Here is a 26,471-nt window from a genome sequence, read left to right as displayed (position 1 = left end):
GCCTCTGGGCGCTGGTGAATCTTTTAGTGCCAACATCACCCCAGAAGACTGGCCTCCCTATCTCTCAGCCCCTAGTTAAAGAACTTGATCTGAGCAAGTTTCCTTTCCTTCCAGCGAAAATCTGGGTTACTAGGGGGAGGGCAGTGGAGAATGTAATAAATCTTAGAATATACTTCTTGGCTAAAGGAAAAAAAAAAAAAACACCTACTTACTGGTGTCATGAAACAACTTTCCAGCTCTCTCAGAAGACAGCCGGGTTCAGAAGTTACCATTATATTCAAGCTGTATTAAATCAAGCTGTGAGAAGCACCAGGGTTATGCTTTTAAAGAATGCCCTGAGCCAATTCTGATGTTTAAAGGGAAAAGGAAAAAGTTTCCAAGGCTTCCATAAATTCCAAGGAGAGGAAGTTTCAAACTTGGGTGTTCACAGACCATGGCCCCCACTGGAAACAGCTTGGTTTCATGTATTTGGTTTTACTGTTCAAACTTCAGGGTCTTTTAACTTTTTATTTTTACAGGGCTCAGAAGAAAAGGGAGAGGGAGCCATTTGCTCACCAAGTGCCAAAGAAAACCCAAGCACCTCCCTCAGAGGGCCTCTGCCTGGGATGACAACGAGGCAAGGATGTAGGGAGGGGACCCCCTGGCTCCTGGCACGCCCCAGGCACAGCTCCTCCTGCCCGCTGGAGGCCAGGCCTGCGAGGCTGGCTGCTAATGAACTCCGACAAGATCAATCCAAGGCGAGACCACGCTGCACTGCCACTCGGCCGTGCCTGGGCCTCGGCCACCAGCAGCAGGAGGAGCAAAATGGAAAGTTTCCAAAAACAAGATGAGGCCCAGCCAAGTCCCAAGGAATCCTAAATTTAGTCCCTGGGGGAAGATGGCTGTGTCGACTCAGCCAGGACACCAGTGAGGCCCGGTATCCCTTGAAAATGTCAACCAAACTAAACAGGCCCTCCCAGGACACCTCAGCCCCCAGTTCTGACTCACGCCCACATTTCCAATCCCTAGCCCCCACTGTCCAAGGCCTGTGTACCTAGGAGGTTGGGCAAGACAAGGGAGGTATACCCATTTGATAGGAGAGAAAATTGAGTCCCTAAAGAGGTAGTGGTGAGGTAGAATGAATATAGGCAGTCCTGCATTTGGATCCAGCATCAAATTCTATCACCCAATACCTATGTGTCTAGGAAGAAGGCATTCTGCCACTTGGAGCCTCAGTTTTACCATCTATAAAATGGGAGTGATACTGTCTATTTCAAAAAGTACTGAAAAGACACAAAGTTTTAAAATTTCTATGTATATATAGACACACATGTATTATATATACATACATATATGTCATATATGTGTATGTTAAAAAGAGACTGCTGGGCTGCACCCCAGACATATATAGTCAACAGCTGTTGTTTGTGCCAGCTCAGCACCCTCACCCCCACCCCCACTCCCCTCTCAGCCCCTGTGGCTGAGGCCAGCCCAACCCGTTTCCGTGAGAGTTCTCAGACACCTAACTGAATCAGAATCACCAGGAGCTAAACCCAGGTTATTCAATTTTCCCCAAGCTATTCTAATACACAAGAGACAGTTTTAGGAACAGCTGCCAGATAAATTCAGAAGAAGTGGCTAAGCTCAGAGAGGGTGTGACCCTCCTCCTGGCCCCCAGGAAGCGGTACATCTGCAAAGGGTCTCAGATTCTAAAGGGCTGTCAGGGTAGGACCCTCTCCCAGCTCTAAGCCAAGATGCAGAATCCAGAAGGGGAGGTTCTGAGGGGCAGAGACCAGCGGAACTCTGATCTGACCCCAGAAAGCACTTGCTGGCTCTTTCCCCCGCAGCATCCGGCTTCACACTGCAGGGCAGGTCAAGGGGATGAATAAGAGCCCAGAAGCTCCAAAGGGCCTTGCTTTAACCTGATGGGGGAGGAGGAACAGGGAATGTCCACCCGCCCACAGGGCAACTTCAGCATCAGGAGGTCTCCATAGCAACCCTCCAGCTGGAGTCACTGAGCCACCTGGAGACCAGACAGAGTGCAGGGGGGCACCACAGGGATTGAGATCGGGTGGTGCTGAAGGTAGAGGTGTGGGTTCCAGCAAAGAAAGAAGTAACAAAGACCTTTCCATGGTGGGGAAAAGACTTCCAGAAAGGACTTTCTTCTTGGAGGGAATGATAATTAGTCATAAGAGCAGCCTTACCAAGCACCTCCAGGCCACACAGGTTCACCAATTCACACACCAACTCCAGGAGGAAGGTTCAGGTACTAGTTTCGCTTTACAGATGGGGAGACTGAGACCTCAGAAACATTAGGAAAGTTGCCTAAGTTTGCACAACTGCTAGCTAGCAGGCCCAGGACTCAAACTCATCTGATTCCAGAGCCCACGCTCCCACCCTCTTCTGCACGGGGCAGGTCAGCATCCCTTCCAACCTCACGATTCTGTGGGCTCCAGAGACTGACTTTGGTCAGCACCCTTTCTAACCTCCACATCTCCTGGGCTTGGCAGAAACTGGCTTTGGGTCTGTCTCTGTCTGACTCAGGGACAAGTTCAAGCCCGGACGCTGTTGCTGCACCTAAGCTGGGTAAGACAACGAACCATAGGGGTGGTGAGCACTCATTTTTGGAGATGGGCGGACTGGTGCAGAGGGGATTTCTCTGATTCCCAGACTCCCACAGCAGATCCCCTGAACCCCTCCCCACCAATTTGCCACCTCCCCTGAGTTAGAGCACAAAGGACAGGGCAGAGCAGACAACTCCACCACCCCCAGTCATTGAGCCAGCCCCACGTAACACACGGGCTTCATTCCCCAAAAAAATCCAAGATGGAAGCAACTACTCCCACCCTCTACAGACAGGATAGCTGAAGCTCAGAGATTGAAAGAACTTGTCCAAAGCACACAGCAAAGCAATTTCATTCAAGGATTAACAGATGCCTATATATGTCAGGCCCTGTGCAAGGCCGTGGAGCCCCAGGGGTTAACGACAATATCCTTCCCCTGCCACCAGAGGGGTAACAATACCCTGCCCCATGCCACCACAGGTTAATAACAATATCCACAACTCCTTGCTGTTCCTGTGGGAGGTGAGCAGTAACTCAACTGCCACATGAATAAGTCACAAATGACCAATAGTGGTGAGCATTCCAAGGAGGTGGAAGGAACACGGTGTTAGAAGGAACCACAGTGAAAGCTGTTCTGAGGCACATGTGAGAGCTCCATCCTGGAGGGTGAGCTGGGAAGAACAAGGGAGAGTACTGGGAAGCATCTCCAGCTGCAGGAACAGAGCGTGCAAAGGCCCCGAGGTGGGCGTGCAATGGGTATGTTCCAGAAGGGAGCAGGGAAGCTGGGATGGAGTGAGGGGAAGGGCGGCCAGGGATGAAAAGCAGGAAAGGGGCAGGTTGTGCCCAGCCTTATGGACTATGGGAATGAATTTAGATGTTCCTCTAAGGACTTTGGGAAGCCGCAGTAGAGATTCAAGTAGGAGAGGGAGGAGTGGATCTCATTGGGTTCTGCAAAGTCAGCCTGGCTGAAGCAGGGAGGAGAAATTCAGAGGCTGTTGGAGTCCTCCAGGCGCAACAGGATGATGGCTTAGAAGAGGATGGGGACCATGGTGAGCAGTGGGCAAATCTGAGATTCACAGAGTCATAGATTGACGAAAGGTGTCCATCTGGCAGCTCTGCAGGGAAGGAAGGGGAGGAGTTAGGAATGACCCCCCAGGATGCCTCTCTGAGCAACAGATGAACAGAGAGCCCTTCACTGGGACTGGGAGGCTGGGAGCGCAGATGGGTCTCAAGAGTAGGTGGGGAAGGCTGCTTCCGACAGGCTGCTTGGGTGTGTGAGCAGCAGTGAGTGGAGAGTACCCAGGTCTTCAGAGCACTCGAAACTCTCAAGGCCCCTACCAACTCCCAAAGCCTCCATGTGCACAAACCCTGGTTCCACCAGGCTGTGTGGCCGGCTGCTCATCCTCATCCTGGCTGCATTGCTGACCTGCCCCTCTCTGAATCACATCTCCCCACAGGAGGCAGAGCCCTGGCCACTGTGTCTCTCAAACGGCAATCTCCAAAGACAGAATTTGGGTTTGTTATTGGAGGGCTGCCACCTGCAGCCCCTAGGCCAGCGCCTATGTCACTGACAATTTCCAAAGCCTTGAAAGGAACCTTAATCCAATTGTCTGCGTCGAGCAGGCCACAGGCAGCCCCTCCTTCCCCTTCACTTTCCTCTCAGCTCTCCCTTCGAAGGCAGCCCCAGGGAGGAGATGTCCAGCACAGCCTGGCCCTGACAGCAGGACAGTCGCACACCCAGGAGGGTCTGCCATGAGCCCACTGAAGACTACCACCAGCCAGCCCTCAGTGTGGAAGCCTCCCTGTGCCTGGCAGGGCTGCTATGGCTGGGGTGGGGGCTGCATCACTCGAATGCCTGCCAGTCACATTCCACCCTCAGCACAAAGTGCTGCACAGATGGTACAACACTCCCGGCAACACATTTCCCAGATGGAAAAACCAAGGCTAATAGACAGGGTCACTCCATAGATCCTGAGAGTGGAAGTCCTACCCCGTTCTGCCTCCAAAGGCCAGCCGAGCTTGTCACATTGCACATGAATAATAACTGTCCTATGTATCACCTGCTTTCTGTGGCTAGATACGGAGCTAAGTGTTTTGCAGGCATTCTCATCTGATCTACACAGCAGCTCCGTGGGCTAAGCACCATTTTCACTCCCATTTTACAGATGAAGAAACAGAGGCACAGAGAGGTTAAGGCACTCGCTCAAAGGTCACACAGCTAGTAAGTGGCAGGGCCAGCATCTGAATCAGGCCTGCCTATCTCTGGGGCCAGTACAGTGTTTCTCAATTCCCATTATCTTCCCTCTCCATACAGAGCCTGTGTAGACCACAACATTTTAATACCACAGATATTCTGTGGATCTGTTTATATACTGGATGTATATCTGTGTTTTATACTTAAAAAGACTAAGACTCCTTTGCCCCCCAAGAACCAATTTCTGCCTCCATGGGGTCAACATCATTCCCATGGAGTCAAGGCCAGTGTTGTGTGACAGGAACAGAATACAAGCCACACATGTAATTTTAAATGTTCTAATAGTCCCGTTAAAAAACAAAGAAACAGGTGACATTAATTTTAACAATGTTATTTAAGCCAATATGATCAAAATATCGACATTTCAAAATACTATCGTTATATGTGATTTGCTTAATTATTAATTAAAAAAAGTTGACATGCTTTTCCTTTTCTACATTAAGATTTTGAAATCCCCTGGGCACTCCCAATCCAGACCCGCCCTATTTCAAATGCTCAGTGGCTGCGTCAGGATAGAGGCTGCCATGGTAGGCAGTGCCCACCCAGTTCCAACCACTTTGCTAAAGCAACGTTCCACGTCTTCCCTAAAACTCCTGAAAATCCATCTCTGCAGGACTTCCTCCATCCAAGGAACCCCACCACTCCTAACCAGAGGGTTCCACTTAGTTCTCAGGACCTCCTACAGACAATACACCATGCTAAAAAGCTCACAAGATACAACTACAACAAGGAGTAAGAACTGGCCTCTGCCCTCAAGCAGCCTACAATCTAAGCGGGAGGAGAGGAGTGAAATAATTACCAACCCTACTGCACACCAGGCTCTGGGGCTTCTCACCCATTCTCTTTTAATCTTCATACTCATCCTGGGATATTGGTTCTGTTATTACCATCTCATTTTATTGGTAAGGAAATTGAGGCTTGACAGACCATGGATCTTGCCCAGGGTCTACCTATTTGACTTGGCCAACCCAGGGCAGAACAAAGGAGATGTTAGCAAAGCCATGTGGAAGCTTTTAAGAACAAGGAGGGCAGCTTCAGGGAGGGCTTCAGGGAGGGTGTGAGTGAACTTGGAGGCAGCATGAAAGGGAAGAAGGAAGCAGAGAGCCAAGGATGAAGCAGAGAGCCAAGGATAAAGCAGAGGCGTGTGTATTTGCAGGGAATACAGAAGCAATAGGTGCATTTCTGATGAACGAAACTGCACAAGCAGAATCTTGGAAGCAGGAAAAGAGGCCGGAATTCTGGGCCCTAAAATGCTGTAGCATGAAGCTGGTGCATAGGGCATGGTATGAGGAGAGTCCAAGTTCAATCACCCAGTCATGGGAAAGCATCCACTGCCCAACCCATAGGCCATAATGTCAGCGGAATCTGACTTCCCAAAATATTTATCAGAAGGCGCTGGGCACCAGACTCCATTCTGTAAACCTGGATGCTGTTCCAAAGCTGAGACGATAGATCTCCCAGAGAACCAGTTAAACTCTCCCTCACATTCTAAATAATGAAAGAAAGGAGGGGAAGAGAAGGAGACAAATCAACCTCCTCCAACTGCCCAACTTAAGAGATTAAGGTCAGAAGCAAGACAGGAGCAAGGGGGCCATCTCCTTATCAGGCACACGGCTGCTCTAGACACAGGCAAAACTTGTAACACGCATCCTTCTTCCACACTGGGGGAGAGAAGCACCCAGTCCTAATACACAAAGGTCAGACCCATCCTCCAGGGGCAGAATTTCCAGCCAATCTGTTTCCCTCGGATTTCCAAGACAGAACGGTCCCTCCCATGTACAGAGGTGCTGACTGGAGGTCAAAGAATGAGGCCCATAAATCTCCGACCTGCCAAGGGGGCCCAGATTTCAAACCTCCCAGTGCACCGGCCCACTGCACTCAAAGGCACAAGCAAAGGAAGCTGTGGGATGAGTAGATTCAGGAATGTGGATGAAGGAAGACCCCTCTCTTTCACTGCCAACAATCACCATAGACATTATGGACTGAATAAATGAGGAAACGCTTGACACAGATGCTCTCACTTAATCCTCCTGAAAGTCCATGAGGCAGGTCCTGCTGTTATCCCCAGTTTACAACGAGAAATGACAGAATCACATGGCCGGGAAATGGCAGCACCAGCTCTAAGCTGGACTTCCTGTGTCTCCAGCTGGGGCCCCCCATAGGCTGGCCTACCACTCTCAGTTTCTTCCCCTCTCTGATATGCAGCCCTGGTTTGAAACCCAGTGCTAACCACCTCTCTTCCCTGTTCAAAACCCTTAGGCTTATGTGTGCTTGCAAAATAAGCCCAAAATCCCCAGGGAGGGTTAAGAAAAGGTAGGCGGGTGCTCAGGGGCCCCCCAGACCTCCGCAAGCCAACTCATGTCACCCACTCCCAACTCCAAAAATGCAGCCCACCCTCTCAAGGGGCCCATCCAAGAAGCGGGCTTTCTGGCACCATATTTTCCTCCCACAGAACGTGAGAATAAAGGGCTCTTTGCTTGTCTCCTGAAATAACTGGCTCTCGCCATAAAGCAATCTTCTGCCCAGTAAAAATATTTCTGTAAAACTTGGTAACTCTATCTGCGGTTCCTTTTCTGAAAGTCAAAAATCTTGGGGAGTGAAATATGGCAGAGGCCGGCTTTATGACAAGCTCATGAAGTCATGTCTACCCGAAACAGGCCCTCCTTAACACTGTGATTAATTTGCTGTTAACCACAGGGACTTTGTGTCTTAATATACTCAAAGCGAAGCACCAGTTCATATTTCTACCAGAACAATACCCACCACCCCAGACCTGGTGTCCAGCCAGGCAGGTAGCAGAGCCATGGCTGGGATCTGGGGCCGGAAAGGACTCAGTGGAGATCGGGGACTCTGCCAAAGGGCCATAACACACAAGGGAGCTGTTACCTGTGGCCTGTCCTTGGCCAAGGAGGAGATACAGCTTATAAGTGAGGGGTGTCCCAAGATCAGAGTGTAAAAGGCACTCACAGCTAAATCAAACTAACTCCAAGACACCCAGAGAAGCCCCTGAAACCTCCCTAGGTCTTGGTTTTCCCATCTGTAAATGGGAACAATCATCTCAGGGGAACTCCTGAGCAAACGAATGTGATGTCCCCTCTCAACATCTTCATCCGGCAAATGGCAACCACGCCCCTTCCAGGTGCTATTTTCGGCCCCAAAGAAATGGAGACGGGTTTACTGGGAATCTTCCAGAACACAGCAGCAGATCCAGAGGCCTTAAAGGGCTACTGAGTATGTCTGCTGGGTGCTCACTGCAAGCTAACACTTCAATGGCCATACGCATTATTTCATCATTTAATCTTTGAAACAACTCCAAGCGGTGGGCATTCTGTTCCTCTTTTTATAGGTGAGAAAACTAAGGCCCAACATCAACACAGTTCAGTATAAACCCAAGTCTGAAGCCTGGTCCTAAGCTCCATGCACCCCTCGAATTGGGAGATCACAAAGGGAAAAAGGAGTGAAGTAATACAATGAAGTCTTTAAAAAAAAAAAAAAAAAAAAAAAAGCCAAAGCCATAAAAACTAAAATGGGAGTTCCTAACCTGGGGCCATGGGTGCCCTGAAATTGGAGTGACCGATGTAAGAGTATTTGTCTAAGGAGAGAGACATATGAGATTCGGTGGATTCCCAAAAGGGAAGTTACTCACTCCTTGAGGGTTAAAAATCATCAACCTGTGATCATCATAGAGAGGTCAGAAGCTTGAAAGGAAGGCTGTAACCCAGGTGGGCTGCATGGAGGAGGTGGCAAACCACCTAGGCTCTTCCAAGATATGATAGAAATAGGTGGATCAATGGTCAGCTACCTGGCTGCCCTGTCCTTACCCAGCCTTGCCAGCTGCTGACCAAAGCCTTGTTCAGTGATTCTGATTGCAGGGACCAGGCCATCCACAGCTGTTGGCTTCACCCACACAGTGTGCTTTCTACAGCCTTCTCTCAAGTCAGTTTCTCATCAGTGAGATTCAAGGGATGCAGGTAAGGGGGTGATCCCAGCCTCCACTCCAGGACAAGCATGTGACTCAGGACTGTCAGAGGCACAGGGATGGGTTCTGGGATGCAACCCAAGTCAAAACAATGGGAGCTCTGCCTGGACTTTTGCTGGAACTTTCTTCTCTAACAGCTGAAGCTGCAAGCCTGGACTGCTGGGAGCCAAGTTGCCATTACCTGGGAAGGGTGTGCCTAAGGATGAAGCCAATCTAAAAGAAAGCAGAGATGAAGACACAGATTGTTGTCCTGGGACACAGCTTGGGCTCAAGGATCCAGCTGTAACTGAAGCCCACTCCCTGGTTACACAAGCCAAGAACTTGACTGTATGAAACAGTTGACATGGGCTTGAAACCCAGAGTCCCAACGGATCCACAGAGAAAGGTCACATCTACTTAACCACAAGCTCCCCCTGAAGCTGCTTTCCTCCTTGATTTTGTAGACACCAGCCAGGGGGTAAAACTCCAGCTTTGCCAGAAACATAGCAGAGCCATACCCGGGGATCATATCAGGATGTGCAATGTGCGTCGGGGGCACAGGGGGAGGGCTGGAAGCAGAGATGCACACTGCTGCTCTAAAGCCGACCACAGGCAGAAGCCCACAAACGATCTGAATGCCCAGCAGTAAGGAATCAATGCAATAAATGATGGTCTATCCATATAACAGAAGGCTTGATAGCCATGAAGAACAATAAGATTATACATTCTGATATGAAGTGATTTCCAAGATAAGTTTAAAAAGTTACGTATTAAGAAAGCAAGGTGCAGAGCCAGATGTATCATGAATCTTCAGTTAAAAGAAAATATTTAAGTTCTGTATCACTTTTCATTGTAGTTGTTGTTGTTGAGAGACATGGTCTCGCTCTGTCACTCAGGCCGAAATGCAGTGGTGCGATCATGGCTCGCTGCAGCCTCAAACTCCTGGGCCCAAGCCATCCCCCCGTCTCAGCCTCCTAAGTAGGTGGAACTACAGGCACACATCACCATGCCTGCTAGTTTTTGTTGTTGTTGTTGTCGTTGTTGTTGTTAAGACATGGGGTTTCACTATGTTGCCCAGCCTGGTCTCAAACTCCTGGGTTCAAGCAGTCCTCCCACTCTGACCTCCCAAAGTGCTATAATTACAAGCATGAGCCACTGCACCTGGCTTCTATATCACTTTCTTTTTTTTTTTTTTTTTTTTTTTTGAGACAGAGTCTCACTCTGTTGCCCAGGCTGGAGTACAGTGGTGTAATCTCAGCTCACTGCAAACTCCATCTCCCGGTTTCACACCATTCTTCTGCCTCGGCCTCCCCAGTAGCTGGGACTACAGGCCCCCGCCACCACACCTGGGTAATTTTTTGTATTTTTAGTAGAGATGGGGTTTCACCGTATTAGCCAGGATGGTCTCGATCTCCTGACCTTGTGATCTGCCTGCCCTGGCCTCCCAAAGTGCTGGGATTACAGGGGTGAGCCACCAGGCCTGGCCTCTATATCACTTTTGTATGGTTCCCACCTTAAATGAATTTTTCAATTAATCTACTAATACCAATGCTTCCTGGTCTTGTTGGCCAAGACAGCTTCTGCTGTCAGTGCAGGGATAAGCATGCACAAACAGAGCATGGCTAGAAGTATCTTGAGGAACCCACTACAGCAGATGTCTCCAAAGGGGGAAGCTGGGAGGTGGAGGTGGGAGGAGGCTTCCTGTGTACTGCATACCTTTAGTACTATTTTGGATTTTCTTTTTTTTTTTTTTTTTAACCATGCGTACGACTTAATTTAAGGAAAGGAAAAAGGTGAGGACCCTTTCTGAAGGGGCAGAGGCTCTCTTCAAAGGCATAAAACATCCTGGTTCTATAAAAAAGGTGGGGACTTAGATGGAACAGAACAGAATCCCTGTCCCCTCTACAGCTGTGTGCCCTCCGGCCGAGCTGCATGGTCCCTCTGAGCCTCATCCACCTGGAAAATGTTCTTGAGGATCTGCCATGTGCCAACCAGGGCAAAAGGCCCAGGGATACAAGACCGAGCCATAAAAAACCTGCCCTGTGGACTTTGCAGTCTGGCCTCAGTTTCCCCATAGTAATAACTTTGATCCTGGCCATATTTCTGTGAATATTAAATGCCTGACAAAGTCCTATGAGGAAGGTTTTGCAAGCCATAAAGCCCTGGGTAAATCCTGGCTGGAAAACAGCCACCCACTCAGTGCTGCTGCCTCCAACCCAGCAGGGAGTTTACCTTCCAATGTCCCAGACCAGAGCCAAGAGGACGAGTCCTCACTCAAGAACCCCAGTAGCAGCTGCTGAGCAGAACCTCCAGGGTTAAGAAGGCTAGAAAGGCCCCGAATTGTGACATCACGAGAAGGTGCTCCAATCCAACCATCTAGAAGGAAGATCATGATCATTCCCCACCATGGCCATGGCTGTAGCCAGCCAGGGCTACCCCCACCAAGCCTGAACAAAGCCGTGTTACAAGGAGCGGGCTGTGGACAGGCACCAAAGAGGGTTAACCAGTGCTTCCTGTGGGGGAGAGCTTTCTTTCCATGACCACCTGCTGTGAATCACTCCTTTGACACCTCCCTGCCCAGTGAGGATGGAGTTTAGACTGACACACAGGATCTTCTCCATGGGTCCAGGGCTGTGCCCGCTGAGGATGGAGCTTAGCCTGACACAGAGGATCTTCTCCATGCGTCCAGGGCTGTGCTGTCCAATGCGGTAGCCACTAGCCTCGAGGGGCTATTTAAGTTCACATTTAAATTCATTCAAATAAAATATATCTTAAAAGGCAGTCTCTGAGTCCCAGTGGTCACATTCTAAGCCACAGGTTCCCAGAAGGGACAATGCAGACACAGAAGATTTCCATCATCAGAAAGTTCTACTGGTCAGCACAGTCTAGAGGTCCTTTCCACAGCCCCTTCTTCTTCCCATTCTACAGCGGGGTACCTAGCAGTCTTTTCAAAAGAGGCAGGTGTCAATGACTGCCAGGGAAGCTCTAAATCCATTTGCAAGTTTAAGCAGCTACAGTTTTGGGGATGTGGGAAGAGGAGAGAGAACCACGGAGCGAGAGCTTGTCAGGAGTGAGGGCCTGTGCTGGTGTCTCTGTAGGGGTCGCTCATTAGGTCCCGCTACTCTACAAATGGGGAATGCCCTCCTCCTCATCCCTCTCCAACTCCTGCACCCTCCTGTCACCTTTCCTTCAGGGTTCAGTCGGCCCAGCTGTTGCCCAGTACAGAAAGGTTCTGACTCAGGCTTGGGAAACCCCAAGGACTCCACATTTTGAACAGCACCCAAGAGGTTCGGATGTAGGTGGTCCTCGGCCACACCGAGTCCTCCCCAACCCCACACCCTCTGGCTGCTGTCTTCTCTCTCCACTCCTTCTGGCAAACCTTCTCCATAGAGTTGCCTACACACGTTGTTTCCTCATCTGTCATTCACTTTTAAAATGTATCACCTTTTTGAAAAATACAAAAAGTAGCACATGCTCACTTTTTTAAGTCAAACAACCTAAAAATGTACAAAATGAAAAGCGAAGGTCTCCACTCCTCAGGGAAACAGTCCTTGACAGTGTACTCTTCCAGCTCTTTCTCTATGCCCCTGCAGATACATAGCGACACAGGCCTGCATAGACTTTCGCACACTGTAAGAAACAGGACCACAGCCTATCAATGTTTTGCACTTGCTTTGCTCATTCAGCAGTGTTTCAGGGTCTCTTTCCTGTCAGCAAGAGAGGACCTTACTCGCTGGGCTTTCACCAGTTGCAGAGAGCTCAATGAGAAGTCCACACCACTGTTACCTTGTACCCTAGGGATGGATGTTTGAATTGTCACAAACTTTTCATTCTTCCAAATGCAGCCATGAATATTCTTGTAAGTATGTGCTTCTGCTCCCCTGCACATGTTTCTCAGTCCCTTCGTGAGCCACCCAAGTCTCACCTCTGCTGTCACTTCACCAAGACAGTTCCTGCCAGACCCAACTGTGACCACCAGGATCCTAAACTCAAGGAACACATCTCAGACCTTTTCTATAACTCCACTCCCCCTTCAAGGGACCACCTACTCTCTGGTAGACTGTGTGGATGGCCCCCAGTGAATCCCACTTCCCAGTATTTATGCCCCTGTGTAGTTCTTTCCCCTAAATCTGAGCTGGACCTGTGACTTGCTTTAATGAAGAGAATGTGTTTTTGCTAATTCCAGGCCTAAACCTTAAAAAGTCCTGGCAGTTTTTGTTTCCGTACTCTTGGGAAAGACAGCCACCATGTAAATCGGATTACCCTGAGACTGCCATACAGTGAGGAAGCCCAAGCTACCCACGAGGTGAGGCCAACTAGAAGAGAACTAAAGCCCCAGACATGTCACCCAATTGGAGCTGCTGCAGTCAGACCCTTGCTGTCAGAGCCACCCTAACTGTGCCACATGGAGCCACAGACAATTTAACCCTCCCAGGCTCTGCCCAAAGTGCATACTCTCAAGCAAGTCATACAGTGATCAAGTCACTAATTTTTGGACTTTTTTTTTTTTCACAGCAGTAGAAACAAAACCTTCTCCTTTCCTCTAATGCATTTGAGAGGAGGAAGCAGAAGGCAGGAGAGGTCATAACAGATACCTCATAGCTAAGCTGGACGCCCAGGCTCAGGGTTCCCAGCACAGCATTGTGTCCAACCCCTGACAACTCAGCCATGTCTGTCTTTCTCCTGGGATGAAGCTGCTGCTGTTGGCTTCTCAGGGGAGAAGCCATGGGGCACCCCCATGGGACTGCTCATCCCCTTCATTCCCTAAGCAAAGGGAGTGAGCCAGCAGCAAGAACCCACAGCATCCTTGGGAGCACTGACCCAGGCCCAAAAGTCAACAAACCAAACAGCTCAGAAAGCACAGAGAGGTCAGGAAAGTTGCCCTAGGTCACACTGCTAGTGAGAAGTACAGCCAGGGCTCAAAACCAGGCAATCAGGCTCAGGGCCTGCACCAGTGACCCACACTAGTGTTTTTCTAACACTCTGATTATGACCTATAGTAAGAATTATATTTTACAATGTGCCTCTGCTGTAGATAGATATAGATATATGTATATGGGTTTGGGTATAGGTGTGTGTGAAGTGTGTGTATACATTTTTTTTAACTAGAACAAAAAATTACACAAAACAATATTTACTCTTACTATATATAATGTTTTCTGATATTTTTACTCTTTTCTATTTCATTTTGGTCACTAAATTGATGTCATGAACAATGAATAGGGCTGAGACATACAGTTGGAAAAAAAAAAAAACTCACCTAAACTGATTTAAGATGGCTCTAAAATCACACTGATCTGAATTTGAATCTTGCTGAAGCAAGATTCCACTTCCAAGTCAAGGGGCCTTGGGCAAGGTGGTTGACTTCTTTAAAGCCTCAGTTTCCCTATGGGTAAGATGGGCATAATAATAACAGCTGCCTCATAACGGTGCTCTGAGAAGCCAGCACTATGAACAGTGCTTGGCCTAGAGCCTGGTACACAGCAGACATGCAGCAAGCAGCAGCTACACTGTTACCACCTCCTCCTCGGGCTGCTGCTCCCAGGCTCAGCATGGGGCTATGCACACAGTGGGCAGCTCACGGGCACATTGAGCCTGCAGCCACTGAGAAAGCAGGCACGTACCCAGGACCAGCTGAGGCAGTGGGTACCTTTGGACTTTCCAGGGCAGGGAGCAAGCAGAGAAAGTCCCCAGTGCCCGCTGAAAAGGCAACTTTGTTCCTGGATTATAGTAGTTCTCTTCAATCATCTTTTTGCCTTTGAAGGGGGAAAGAAGGGTAAAACAACAAAGTCAGGGTCAAAAACTGTCCTGGAACAAGGCTCCCTCTGGAAACCAGGCATGGAATGAGCATGGCACCACACACCAGCACCCCCAAATCCACTCAGTGGAGCCACCGCAAGCCAAGGCCTCTGAGTGAGGGGCCCACCAGCCCACACAGCCTTCTGAAGTTAGGAAAACATCCTCCGGCCTGAGCCCATTAGCAAGGCTGTGGCCTGAGGGAAGACAGCCCCTTCCTGCTAACAGGGTCCTTTTATGCTCTACCTCCCTCCTCCCCAGGGCCCCAGCTCTATGCTCAAGGCCAGCAGGCTTGGGCAGCCCAGCAAGTCAGCCAATCCGCTCCAGGGTGACACTATTTCTTGTGACTGAGAGGTTCTCCTCCCTACCTCTTCCAATCTGACCAGAAAGCTGGAGTCCAGACACCAGTAACACTTCATGGAAGACTTGCAGCGAGGAGACAAGGCCTCATGACGAGATGCAACATACAGTGGTACCACCCAGCCCAGCAGGCACTGCCCACTCCCCACCGCGGCACCACATAGTTCTGCCGTTACACCTCAGAGACTGGAATGTGGTTCCAAGTCAGACACCGAGAAGGCAGCTAAAGACTTTCTCTGTGTACCAACCCTGCATGCCTCCTGGCCTTTGCACATTCCATGCCCTCTGCCTGTAATACTTTTAATAAACCTTTCATCACCTAGCTATTTCCTATTTATTCTTTGGGTCTTAACAACTTACGCATCACTCCCTAATCCGAAGTAGAATCCTCCCTTATTCTCCTTCCCCATACTTTTCCTTCACCACACTTAGCACACTGGTACCACACTTAGCACACATCTGGGTGATCACTAGCAAACAACACTGGCAAGCTGCGAGAGAAGGGGTGACATCTTCTTTATTCTTTAACTTGCCGAAATGAACCCATTTCTACCCTTAAAACAACTCCATGAGGTAGGAACCATTGCTCTACCCATTCCACAGATGTGAAAACTGAGAATCAGAGATGAGCCATCACTTGGCCCCACTGTGCTGGGGAGAGGTGCAGCTGGGACTCGGATCCAGGAAGTCTGATTCTATAAGTTCTAAGCACACCTCTGGCACCTTCTATGGGCACATGCTGGTCTTCAGCATAAAGTCTCCCAGCCCACATCTTTTGTTTGTTTGTTTGAAACAGAGTATCACTCTTGTCACCCAGGCTGGAGTGCAATGGCATGATCTTGGCTCACTGCAACCTCCATCTCCTGGGTTCAAGCAATTCTTCTGCCTCGGCCTCCCAGGTAGCTGGGATTACAGGTGACTGCACCATGCCCGGCCTTTTTTTTTTTTTTTTTTTTTTTTTTTTTTGTATTTTCAGTAGAGGCAGGGTTTCATCATGTTGGCCAGGCTGGTCTCGACCTCAGGTGATCCGCCCATCTCGGCCTCCCATCCCAGCCCACATTTTTACTTACCCTTCCTGTGCCTCCCACATTGCTCTCCCACCAGACTGAAATATACTGTGCACAGCTTCCTGGCACTGAGGCTTTGCTTGGCCTGCACTCTCTGCCTTGGATGCAGCCTGAGTCCAGCTCTCCCTGGCTGGGCTAGTGACTCTAACTTGCTGGGCTGGCCTCCTCATCTATGTGATAGCGGAATAATACCTAAGGCAGTTGTGAGGATTCTACAAGAGAATGCATTATGTATTAGGCACAATGTTTAGTGCATATGATACTCACTCGTGTGTCCTTTTATCACTAACATACTACTTCTCTACCACCACCACCATCAGAATCTTAAAAGTCTAAATCAGCAAACACAAGCCAGAGTACTACAGGCCAAATCCAGTCGTCTGAGTCACCCAAAAAAAGTGTTTTCTAAAAATTTTAATTGGTTAACAGTAATTTTTTAAATTGGAAAAGTTTCACATAAAAATCCAGACAGCTGGATTTTCTTAATGATCAGCCCATGTGGCAACACCAGGGTCATATTCCCACATGGCAGTGATTGGCTGGGGTTGAGTGGCACTGCCCCCTTGAGGCAGGGTGTGTGTTCCCCAAAGGTCACCCCGGTTCCCACCCCTCTCAGATGTCTCCCACTGAGCCGGTGGCATTCATTCATATGACCTCTCTGGCCCCTGTAGGTCCTTAAGTTTCTAACCCCTGATCTCAGTCTTACCACTCTTCAAATCCCTACTCACATGCCCACCTCCTTCAAAAAAACCCTCCCCAACCTCCACAGCCCTGTGCTTCCCTTATGGTTTTATACTTTAACAGTTAACTTGCACTGAGTACTTCATGCAAAGATCCAAAGTGAAATATTAGCCTATCAAATGCGGTCACATTTAAAAGAATAATCTATCATGACAAAGAATTTTGCAGGGCCAAGAAGGTTGCACTAGGAAATCCAGCAATGTAAATCAAGCATACAAATCACACACCACGTTAGCAAAGAATGATCCATTCCATCTGCATCCCAACAGCATGTGACAACATTCAATAATTATTCCTGATTTTACAAAGCTCAGAAAGCCAGGAGTTGAAGGAAGCTTTCTTAAACAAAAAGTATCATACTTGGTAGTTGTTAAATAGAGTATGAGAGATTCTAACCAATGCAATAAGAGAAGAAAAATTGATGAAAGGCAATGGGAACAGCTTAGTTCCACTCTCACAGAGGCAAAAACTATGTCCTAGTCCTCACAATTTCCACAACACCCTAAGCACAGCACGTGGGATAGAGAAAGCAGTCAAATATTTGTGGAATGAATAACACCCCGGATGAGTTCTGACCCCTGGTACATGTTCTCAAAACATCCAGTACTTTTTGGAGGCACATATCACAACTTAAATTGTACAACTTGTTTATGAAAATATTTCTGTTTTCCTATGAGATGCCAACTTCCATGAAATCAAGGCCTTCACTCTAGGTACTAAGCATTTCTAGGTGTCCCTGGCCTAAAGCAGGTACTCAATGCCTGCTGCAAGAGACACAGGGGCCTACTGGAGGGTGCGGGGTGGGAGGAGGCTGAAGATCTAAAACTACCTATTGGGTACTGTGCTTATTACCTGGGGGATGAAATAACCTGCACATGAACCTCCTATGACACACAATTTACCCATATAACAAACCTGTACATGTACCCTGAACCTAAAATAAAAGTTAAAAATATATATATAGGGCTGGGCACAGTGGCTCACACCTGCAATCCCAGCACTTTGGGAGGCCAAGGCAGGAGGATCATTTGAGGCCACGAGTTCAAGACCAGCCTGGGCAACATAGTGAGTCCCTGTCTCTAAATTAAAAAAAAAAAAAAAAAAAAAAAAAAAAAACCCTACTGCAGATGCATGAATGAATGCACTCAATAGACAGTGCTAAATTACCATGATTTTATTCTACTTCTCAGCTGGAGAATCTGAAGCCCAGGCAGGGAGTCTTTGGCTGAGGCCACACCAATGTGAAGCCCTCTCAATACCCTGGTGTCCTCTGAAAGGCATCAGCCATACACAAGGCCACACACACATGCCACAGCCCATGTGACTTAACAAGTAAGGAAAGCGAAGCCCAGACCCATGCCTCAGAGCCCTCTAAACAAACACATCCAGGACCCACCCTGGCGGGCCACGCCGCCACCACTCTGAGGCTGGGGATGACTTCAGTGCGGAGACCTGAGGCTTTCCTCCCAGAGCCCCACGACTGGTGCCCACACGGCTAAACAGCTCCCTTCTGCCTTCCCAGGAAGCTATCAAAGAATTACTTATGTCTCTGGAAGTGCTTGTTTAGAGAAGGTTCTCCACCCCACCTGGGCTTGGCAGGAGCGCAGCATCACCAGGCTGCCCTTCGGGGCTGCTCAGGCTTGCCTCCAGCCCCTGGAGGAGCTCGGTCATCCTTCACGCGGAGAGTCGAAGCCATGAAGCAGTGGGAAGCTTCCCAGGATAAACGGAGCAGGGTGACATCAAAGTCCTCCTTCCAGATTAAACAACTGAGGCCTTCAACTCTCGCTGGCGTTCCTTCCAGGATATTCTGGGCTCCTGCCTCAGTTCTCCCTCCGACGGAATGGCAGATATTTTGTTTGTGAGAGACTGAATTTTTTTCCTTCCTCAGGGAGAGGAGGAGGAGGAGGAGGAGGGGGAAGGGAGGTAGGGAGGGAGAAGAAGAGAAAGAATGTCTGTGAGAGACAAGAGCGGCAAAAAGAACACGTGTGAGTGGGCAAGAGAGAGGGAAGGCAAGGAGGCAGCCGGAAGTGCCTGGTTTGGAATCCAACAAGTGATGTGAAAAATCCAAAAGCATCTAAATCCAAGCATGTTGTGATTCACAGCCATAGGGCGAGGCTGCAGGACCCCCGAGCTAGGAGGATTCCAGAGCACCTGGCTCACCAGTGCCAGGAGGGCTGCACATCCTGTCTCAGACAGCCTTGCTCAGCCCACACGGGGGACCCTCTTTCCATAGGCACAGGCACGCTGCAGCTCTGGGGCACGATGAGCTCTCTCTGGGGTTCGCTGGTCACTCCCTCATGTTCCCTGGTCCCTGAAGTGCCTCCTTCTTGAGGAGCAATCCCACCCCACAGGTCCCCCGTAGCCCTGACAGCTGGGCTTGCAGTCCTGCGGCTAGCCTCCTCCCCAACATGACAGCAGGGCCACCCACGCAAATAGGCCGGGTTGTGCCCCCAAGGACCTGTCCGTGACACAGGGGCAGCACGCTGACTGCCCGCCCTGCTCCACCCGACATACCTGTCCAGAGGGACAGACAGGTAACTCAGATGTGCCAAGAGCCACCAACATGCGAGGCTTTCCACAGACAGTGCCAGGAACGACTTCCAGTTCCCACAGGCTGCAGAGCCACTTGGAGGCCACATTCCCTTCTTGATTACCCACTTGATTCCACACAGAAGCCTCCTGGCAACCCCCTACCCCATCTTACAAGGGCAGCTTGAGCCTGGGGCCTTGGTCAGCTCTTCCCCCAGTCTCCAACTCCTTCCTCCTCTTTCCTCAGCTTCAGTGGCCCGTCCTACCCCCTCCCTCCCAGAGTGCCTCTGTGTAGTCCTAGGAATGGGCCTGCGTGCTCACTGCTGCTTTGTCCCCTTCATCAGACTGGAAGCCACAGGAGGGCAGGAACCACGTCTCTCTTATTCTCCACTGTATTCCCAGAGGCTGGCCCAGTTAGGGACTTATTAACTCATAATTAATAACAAGGCCAAGTGTAGTGGCTCACATGTGTAATCCTAGCACTTTAGGAGGTTGATGTTGGAGGATGGTTTGAGGTCAGGAGTTCAATCCAGCCTGGGCAACAAAGCGAGACCCAATTGCTACGAAAAAATAAAAATAAATTAGCCAGACACAGTGGCATGCACCTGTAGTCCCAGCTACTCGGGAGGCTGAGGCAGGAGGATCACTGTGAGGCTGCAGTGAGCTATGATGACGCCACTGCACCCCAGCCTGGGTGGTAGAGTGAAACTGTCTCTAAAAAATAATGATAAACAAAGAATTATTGATAACAATTTATATTAATTCATTAAGCTGAGTGCCTGAAAGAAAAGGCCTGGTTCTACCCTTCCACTCCAGACAGGAGGACCTGGGAAAAGATGGAATTTGGAAGCAGGAATTAAAGAGAAGAAGCTGCCCAGGGAAGAGGAGCTGGGGGAAAAGCAGGCAGGGAGGGTATCTTCATTTATTTCTTCTTTTTTTGCTGCTGACAGTTCAGCCTTGATGTTTCATGCCCTCACGGGGAAAGTTTGATCCCAGAGTGTACCTGAGCTTCCTGGTACAAACAGCAACACTGTCCATCAATCCGTCCATCCCTACCTTCCAACATCCCCACTGGGCGAGCAGAGGAAATGTCCCCTGAGTTCTAGGACCTTGCAGGACCCATAGCAGGTGCCTCCTGGATTTGATTTCCCCCAGGTTTCCTACAAAAATGTGAATGAAGAGGGTGCTCCTGGGCTCTAGAGAACAGAAGGCATGCATAGTCTGGGTCAGGGGCATCCGGCCTCCTTCCCCAAGAAGAAAAGTCTCAAAGTGAGGACAAGATACTCCTCGAAGCCTCTACCAGAGACCACATCACAAAGCCCCATTAAAGCACTAGGAAGATGACACCCATGGCCGCCACTCACCCATCCTGTGGGACCTATGGAAAACCAGAAGGTCCCCCCAGTCCCTGGCACTCTGCCCAGCCCAAGTTCTCCCAGCCTCTGCTTCCCACCCCCCAGGAGGAAAGACAGTGCCCAGGCTGGGCCAGGCAGCTGGCCCTGGTGCCCGTGAGTAGAGGGGACCCTCCCCGGAGAACTCGAAAATGCCAGTGAGCAAAGCCCAAACACCTCCACCCTGAGTCCTTCTCCAGCCTTAAAGCAAATCATATTTTAATCCTGAAACACCAAATATTTAATTTATGCTCTACCTCAAATGTCAAGCCCACCTCCCAGCACATAGCTTTGAAACCACGTAAAGAAGCCTAACACTTTCCATATGGTAAAGACATGGGGCCTTTTAATTGTGCCAACTGGTATCATTCAAGGGTAATTCCCTTGGAATCTGGCGCTCGGGCAACAGCTGGGCCAGCCTCTAATCTCATCACCCAACCCCACGTGTCCCCATGGGACATGTAAGCCTGCACCCTCCTCATCTTCTCCAAATATCCAAATGTACTAGGTGCCCCCAGCCAAATTACCAAACTGCCTGGCAGCCGCCTTTGATCCAGAGGCAGGCTTGCCTGCACCATGGCTCTCAGCCTATTTCTTCAGGCAGCTCTGCTGTACAAGAACAAAAGGGCCAATCGGGGCCGTGGGGAGGAGATTGTTTTAAATCTGGTTGTACATATTCACAATCGGCCTGTGAGTGTATACAGAGGCACACAGGTCTTCACCAAGTGTCTCCCACCTGATACCTGAGTCCCCTGCACTATTTAATCAATCTATTAAGCTTTTTCACTTGTCCATTCTATCTTCCACACCCAGTGTTTCCAATTGGTTTTCTTCTCTAACTGCCTGTTGCTGCTTCATGTTTCCAGCATCCTCCGTTGTCTCTCTGAGTTTATGATGCTTATTTTGCTTTCTAATTCTGTTTAACACAGTGTTCTCTGGCGTGTGTGCTGGTCAGTTTATTGCTTCTCTTCTACAGTACTCATGTGCCTCCCATTTCTCATTCCTTTTCTCCTATGAGCCCATATTCCCTTGGACTTGCTCATGTCCCCATGGAAAGGGCAAAAGCCCAGCCCTTGGCCTGCGTCCCTCCAAGTGAGCCTGCCATGAGAGTGGGGGAGGCAGAGAGCCTCTGGTGCTCTTATCCCAGCCCTATCACTCCCTGTTTGTAGGCCCCCATCTCCAACCCTACAAATGTCTTCAGTGAATCTCTCAGTAGGCTAACTTCCTTCCCAGGTTCAATGGTTATAATCCCATCATAACCCGCCAGGGACGAAAATATTATACCCATTTTGCAGATGAGCTAATTAAGGTATACAAGGGTAAAATGGTTTGCACAGGTGACAAATAACTAGGACACAGCCTGACCTCATTTATTTCTGTATTTAAGAGGGCAGGCTTAGTTTAATGCCAGCATGGTCACCCTTTCACATCTCAGGACCCTGTGTGCAACTTGGACTCATCTGGGACATTTCCCAAGTTCATCAGATCCTGTCAGGAAGGAAGAGGGCAAACAGGGGCCATCCTGCTTCTGCCTGCCCCATGACTGGCTCATCTCGAAGCATCCCCTCTCTGGGAGTTTTGTATGCAGCACCCTCCAGGCGGATGTCCTGGCACAGGGCTTCTCTACACATGGCTTCTCCTAGAAACTCCAGAAAGGGAGAAACACACAGTCCACACCAGCGGGCTGTCAACACTACAAGGTTATGGGGAGGATTAAGATAATGTAAGCAAAGTGCTTGACACATATAGGCACTTAATAAATACTAGTTATTATTGCAATAACAGTAATACTAGTTGGATGAGCCACTGTGTCTCCAGCCACTTAGTTGACAGGCCACATAAACGACTGGAGGCAGAGACTAGCCCCAAAACAGGCTTGGGGTTGGTGGGAGGACCTCTGCCAGCCCTTAGAAACCAGCAGACTTTGCAGCCCATGCCCTCCTACATCCTGATAATATCATGGAAGAACCTACCAGCTACCCCTTCGGCACCAGAGGGAATCGAGGAAATGAACTAGCCTGAGGGTTGCCCATTGCTGTCCTGTTCAATATCTCAGTGCTTCCCAAACTGGGCATTCCGTTCCCACATTCACAATTTTGACCACTTGTACTTAATATTTTTCTCTGAATCGACTTCACATTAGACTCTTTTTTAAATTAGCTTCATCCTAAGCAAAAATATCTGCAAAATCATGGGTTTGATGTCCTAGCTATTTTTTTTTTCTGGTTAAAAAAAAAAAAAGATAACTATTAAGATTTAAAATGTTCATCCAGGTACCACCTGAAATCACCTGGAGGACGCCTGGAGTGCTGTTCCACACCCTGGACTCCCCCTGAAGGTCTGACTCCTTATTACTACCTCTGCAGACACACTGGCTGGGCCATCTGGGGCCAAGGTTGGTGAAAACCCAGGCGTCTGGGTCCCCAGCAGCAAGAACAACTCCCAAGGAGACAGAGGCTGGCCCCCTGCTTAACATCTTTGATGACTGGGGCCCACCCTCCAACCACCTGACACATGTCACACCAACGGCTCTGAGCCTCACATCTTCAAAAGTACTTTGAACAAACATTAATGACCTCTCAGCATTTCTCTGAGAGAGGGGGCGAGGGAGGGAGGGGGACAGGCACCATCCCATGCTGTCCTCAGCTAGGGGAAGAAACCAGGCAACAGAATTCCGTGACTTCACCAAAGCCACAGACTTAAGCTGGGGCCCCCTCCCCATCCTCCCTCACTTCCCCCAATGGTAACTTTTACTGGCCTGCATTCCTCTTGCTGGGAACACTACTATTTAATTAAAAACGACAGACTTTTGTTTTCCTCTCCCTCTTTCCTCCTCCCTCCCATCCTCCCAGACTGGATGCCAAGGAGACCCACCAAAAACATGCGGGTAACATTTGTTATGGCTTTGAAGATAAAAGTCAATTGAAGTAAGCCCTCGTTGTATTTCAAGTTTTCCCTCTAGCACGGAGCAAGCTGCCTGGCAGTTCAGGAAAAAAAGAAAAAGGAGGGACTGCAAATAAATGTCATTCTGCAGGAATACTTTGTAAAAATAAACAGGCTGAAAAAACCCAAAACTTGATTAATGGAAATCCACTCAGTGGGCCTCTGTCTGGAGCTGCAAATGCATTTGTTCATATGGCTAAATTAGACCATTTTCGTTGGTCTTTAAATAAATAAGTAGATCAAAAACTAGAAAGGGCAGGAGAAGAAGGGAAGGTTTGTAGTTCTGTTTTTAAAGGGCCTCAACTGCAGTGCCCCCCACCCACCAAGATTTGACCTTTACTAGGGGACAGCAGCTCCAAGTCCGACCAAGCCAACAGAAGACAGAGAAGCCCCCAGCTAAGCAGTGGTGGTGGAGGAGGACAGGGGAGCTTCTCCCAGGCCCAGAGGTTATTTCATCCACACACAGGAACTGACTTTATCCACAGGTCCACCTCCTGACACCAGCACTGCAAGCGGGCTGCCAGGTCCCACCACCCAAATACACACACATCTGAAGTCTCCACTGGCCTCTCCCCAGCCCATGGATAAGACCAAAGAACTAACCAGACCTGAGACTCAGTCTATTCCCCCTCTAAGTTAAAAAAAAAAAAAATTAAATGTCACATCAAAAAGTTGATTCATCCTTTGATCCTAGGCTTGCGCGAGTTCCACGCAGACCGCCTGAAAGCCCCGTGCAGAGTTCCGGAGCTCACAGGACATCTGTGAACGCCAAGTCCCAGGCCAGGAGCTGGGGCTGGACTCACTCATTCCCATCACACTTAGTGCTCCTCCAGGAATTCCAGCCTCAGGGACCCATGGGGTGAAGGCTCAGGGCTGTGCCCAGGCTACAGTAGAATGAGGCCCTCTCTCTCATGTGCCAAGTAAGGGGTCTGCCAGGTCTCAGTCCCCCTAGATCTGCCACCCAGAGGGCCGCCTGCTCTGCTGGGGTTCCTGTACAGGTGGCACTGATGAATGCCACAGACAATCACAACATATTCAGATCCTGGGGCTAGCACAGCTCTACCCTCCACCCAGACACCCCAATACCGCCCTCTCCCTAGCCCCTACTCCACCTCCACCTTTGAATGCTGGTGGCAGAAACAAGGTAGAAGTCAGAGCAGGCCCCCAAATCCCTCCGGTACAGATATGCTTCCCCATCAACTGGACCTTCACCACCTCCCCACCTAGGACCTTTCCCCCAGGCAGCCCTCTGCCTCCAGCTGGGCACTTCAAGGTTCTCCAAGGCATGCGGGAAGAGGGTCGCGTTGGTGGGGCAGGGGGCAGCTGAGAAGAGATTTTTAGACCCAGAAGCTGTGCAGGAAAGTGCTCAAAGTTGGGGTGCATGGGTTTGGGGACCCATCTCTGAGGCCGAAAGGAGGCCAGGAGGTGGGGCAGGGTGGGGAATCATACCCGGGTGCCTCGGCCTATGGTGCCCGCCAACCGCAGCTGTCGGGGTCCCGAGACACCGCCCGGGCAGCGCTGTCTCCCGATCCACTCCTCGATGCCCTTCCGAGCCCAGGCAGCGCTCACGGCGAAGCTGTCACCTGGGGCGGGGACGACATGAAGCCCCTGAGTCTGGCTCCGGGGACCAAAACTTACCCCCGTGGAGGGAAGAAGGAGGCGTGGTGGGAGGCGAAGGGCCACGGCACGGGAGCCAGGAGGGGGTTCACGGGCTGAGGCAGGAGCCGAGAGGGACGCGGGTAAGTAAAGGGGGGTTCAGCGAAGACCCAGGAGCGAGGAGACAGAAGAGGGCAAGAGGGGTGAGCAGTACCCCTGGAGGACGGGTTTGGGGATCAGACCAGGGAGCGCTGGTGGCCAGGACTGCAGAGGAGAGGGCTGGGGGTCAGGAGAGGGGCCGCAGTAGGTGCAGGAGCCAGGATACGGGAGAAGGCGCCGGGGGGCAGGAAGAGGGGGCAGGGTCTTGCAGAGAGGCGCTCGGGGGTCTGAGGAGAGGGCGCCCTGGGAGCCGAGGGCAGGGACGCGGGAGGGGGAGGGGTTGAGGGTCAGCGGTGGGAGCGCAGGACCGCGGGGAGCGGGTAGAAGGGACAGAGGAGGGGGCGCGAAGGCTGCTCCGGGAGCGGGCTTGGGGAGCCGGTGGCCGGAACTGGGGCTTGGGGGTGGCCCTGGTCATAAGACCTGGTGGGCTGGGCCGTTCTGCCGCGGCCGCGGTGTCCCCCGCGTCCATCCCCGAGGTCTGCGCCCCGCGCGCCCCTACCTTCCGGGCTCTCCCTGCGCTTGCACACGGCGGCTGTAGGCACATCGCGAGGCGGCGGCGGCGGCGGCGGGAGAAGGAAAGAAAGGAAGGGAGAGAGTTAGCGACCGCGGCGGCGAGGGCGGCGGGGCCCGGGGCGAGCGCGCGGGCGGGGGCACTGACCCGGCTTGGAGTGAAGTTTCCCCATGCTGGGGCTGCGGCGGCTGGGAGCGTCCCTAAGCCATGCGCCCGGCCCGCTGGCCTGGCGCCTCGCCTGGCTCTTCTCCTCCTCTCCTCAGCCTCCGAGCCGAGCGGAGCCCGAGGCGGAGCCGGGACGCGCTCCTGCCGCCGTAGCCGCGGCCCGACTGACGCCCGGGAGCGCGGAGCCCCCAGCCCGCCGCCGCGGCCCACGCCTCCCCGCGCGCCCATTGGCCGGTGCGGCGCATCAAAGGCGAGGCGGGCTGCGGCGGGGGCGGGGAAGGGGGCGGGGACGGGGCGGGGACGGGGGCGGGGCACGGACCGGAGGGGCGGACACAGACCGCGCTCCCGGCCGCGGTCTGGGGACCCCGTGGGGCAGCTTTTCCAGGAGGCGTATTGGGACAGAACACCCCGGCCCTCGCCAACTGTACTGTCACTTCCTTCCGCTCCAGGTTCCTTCT

General features: G+C 50.8%; 1 protein-coding gene across 2 annotated transcripts in view; it reads right to left on the bottom strand.

Moving 5' to 3' along the window:
- Window positions 1-26,196, bottom strand: part of NKD1 (NKD inhibitor of WNT signaling pathway 1) — an 83,527-nt gene extending 57,331 nt beyond the window's left edge. The window contains exons 1-3 of one of the 2 annotated variants that reach the window (XM_007992878.3): window positions 25,996-26,196; window positions 25,837-25,869; window positions 25,032-25,165 (exon numbers count right to left, since the gene is read on the bottom strand). In XM_007992878.3, coding sequence (XP_007991069.3) covers window positions 25,032-25,165; window positions 25,837-25,869; window positions 25,996-26,020 — 192 coding nt within the window. In that variant the 5' untranslated portion in view covers window positions 26,021-26,196. The other variant, XM_007992891.3, reaches the window with a different exon arrangement.
- Window positions 26,197-26,471: the final 275 nt, after the last annotated feature.

The sequence above is a fragment of the Chlorocebus sabaeus genome, chromosome 5 (assembly GCF_047675955.1).
Source record: "Chlorocebus sabaeus isolate Y175 chromosome 5, mChlSab1.0.hap1, whole genome shotgun sequence".
Classification (NCBI taxonomy): Eukaryota; Metazoa; Chordata; class Mammalia; order Primates; family Cercopithecidae; genus Chlorocebus; species Chlorocebus sabaeus.
This window is presented reverse-complemented; position numbering and strand designations above follow the sequence as displayed.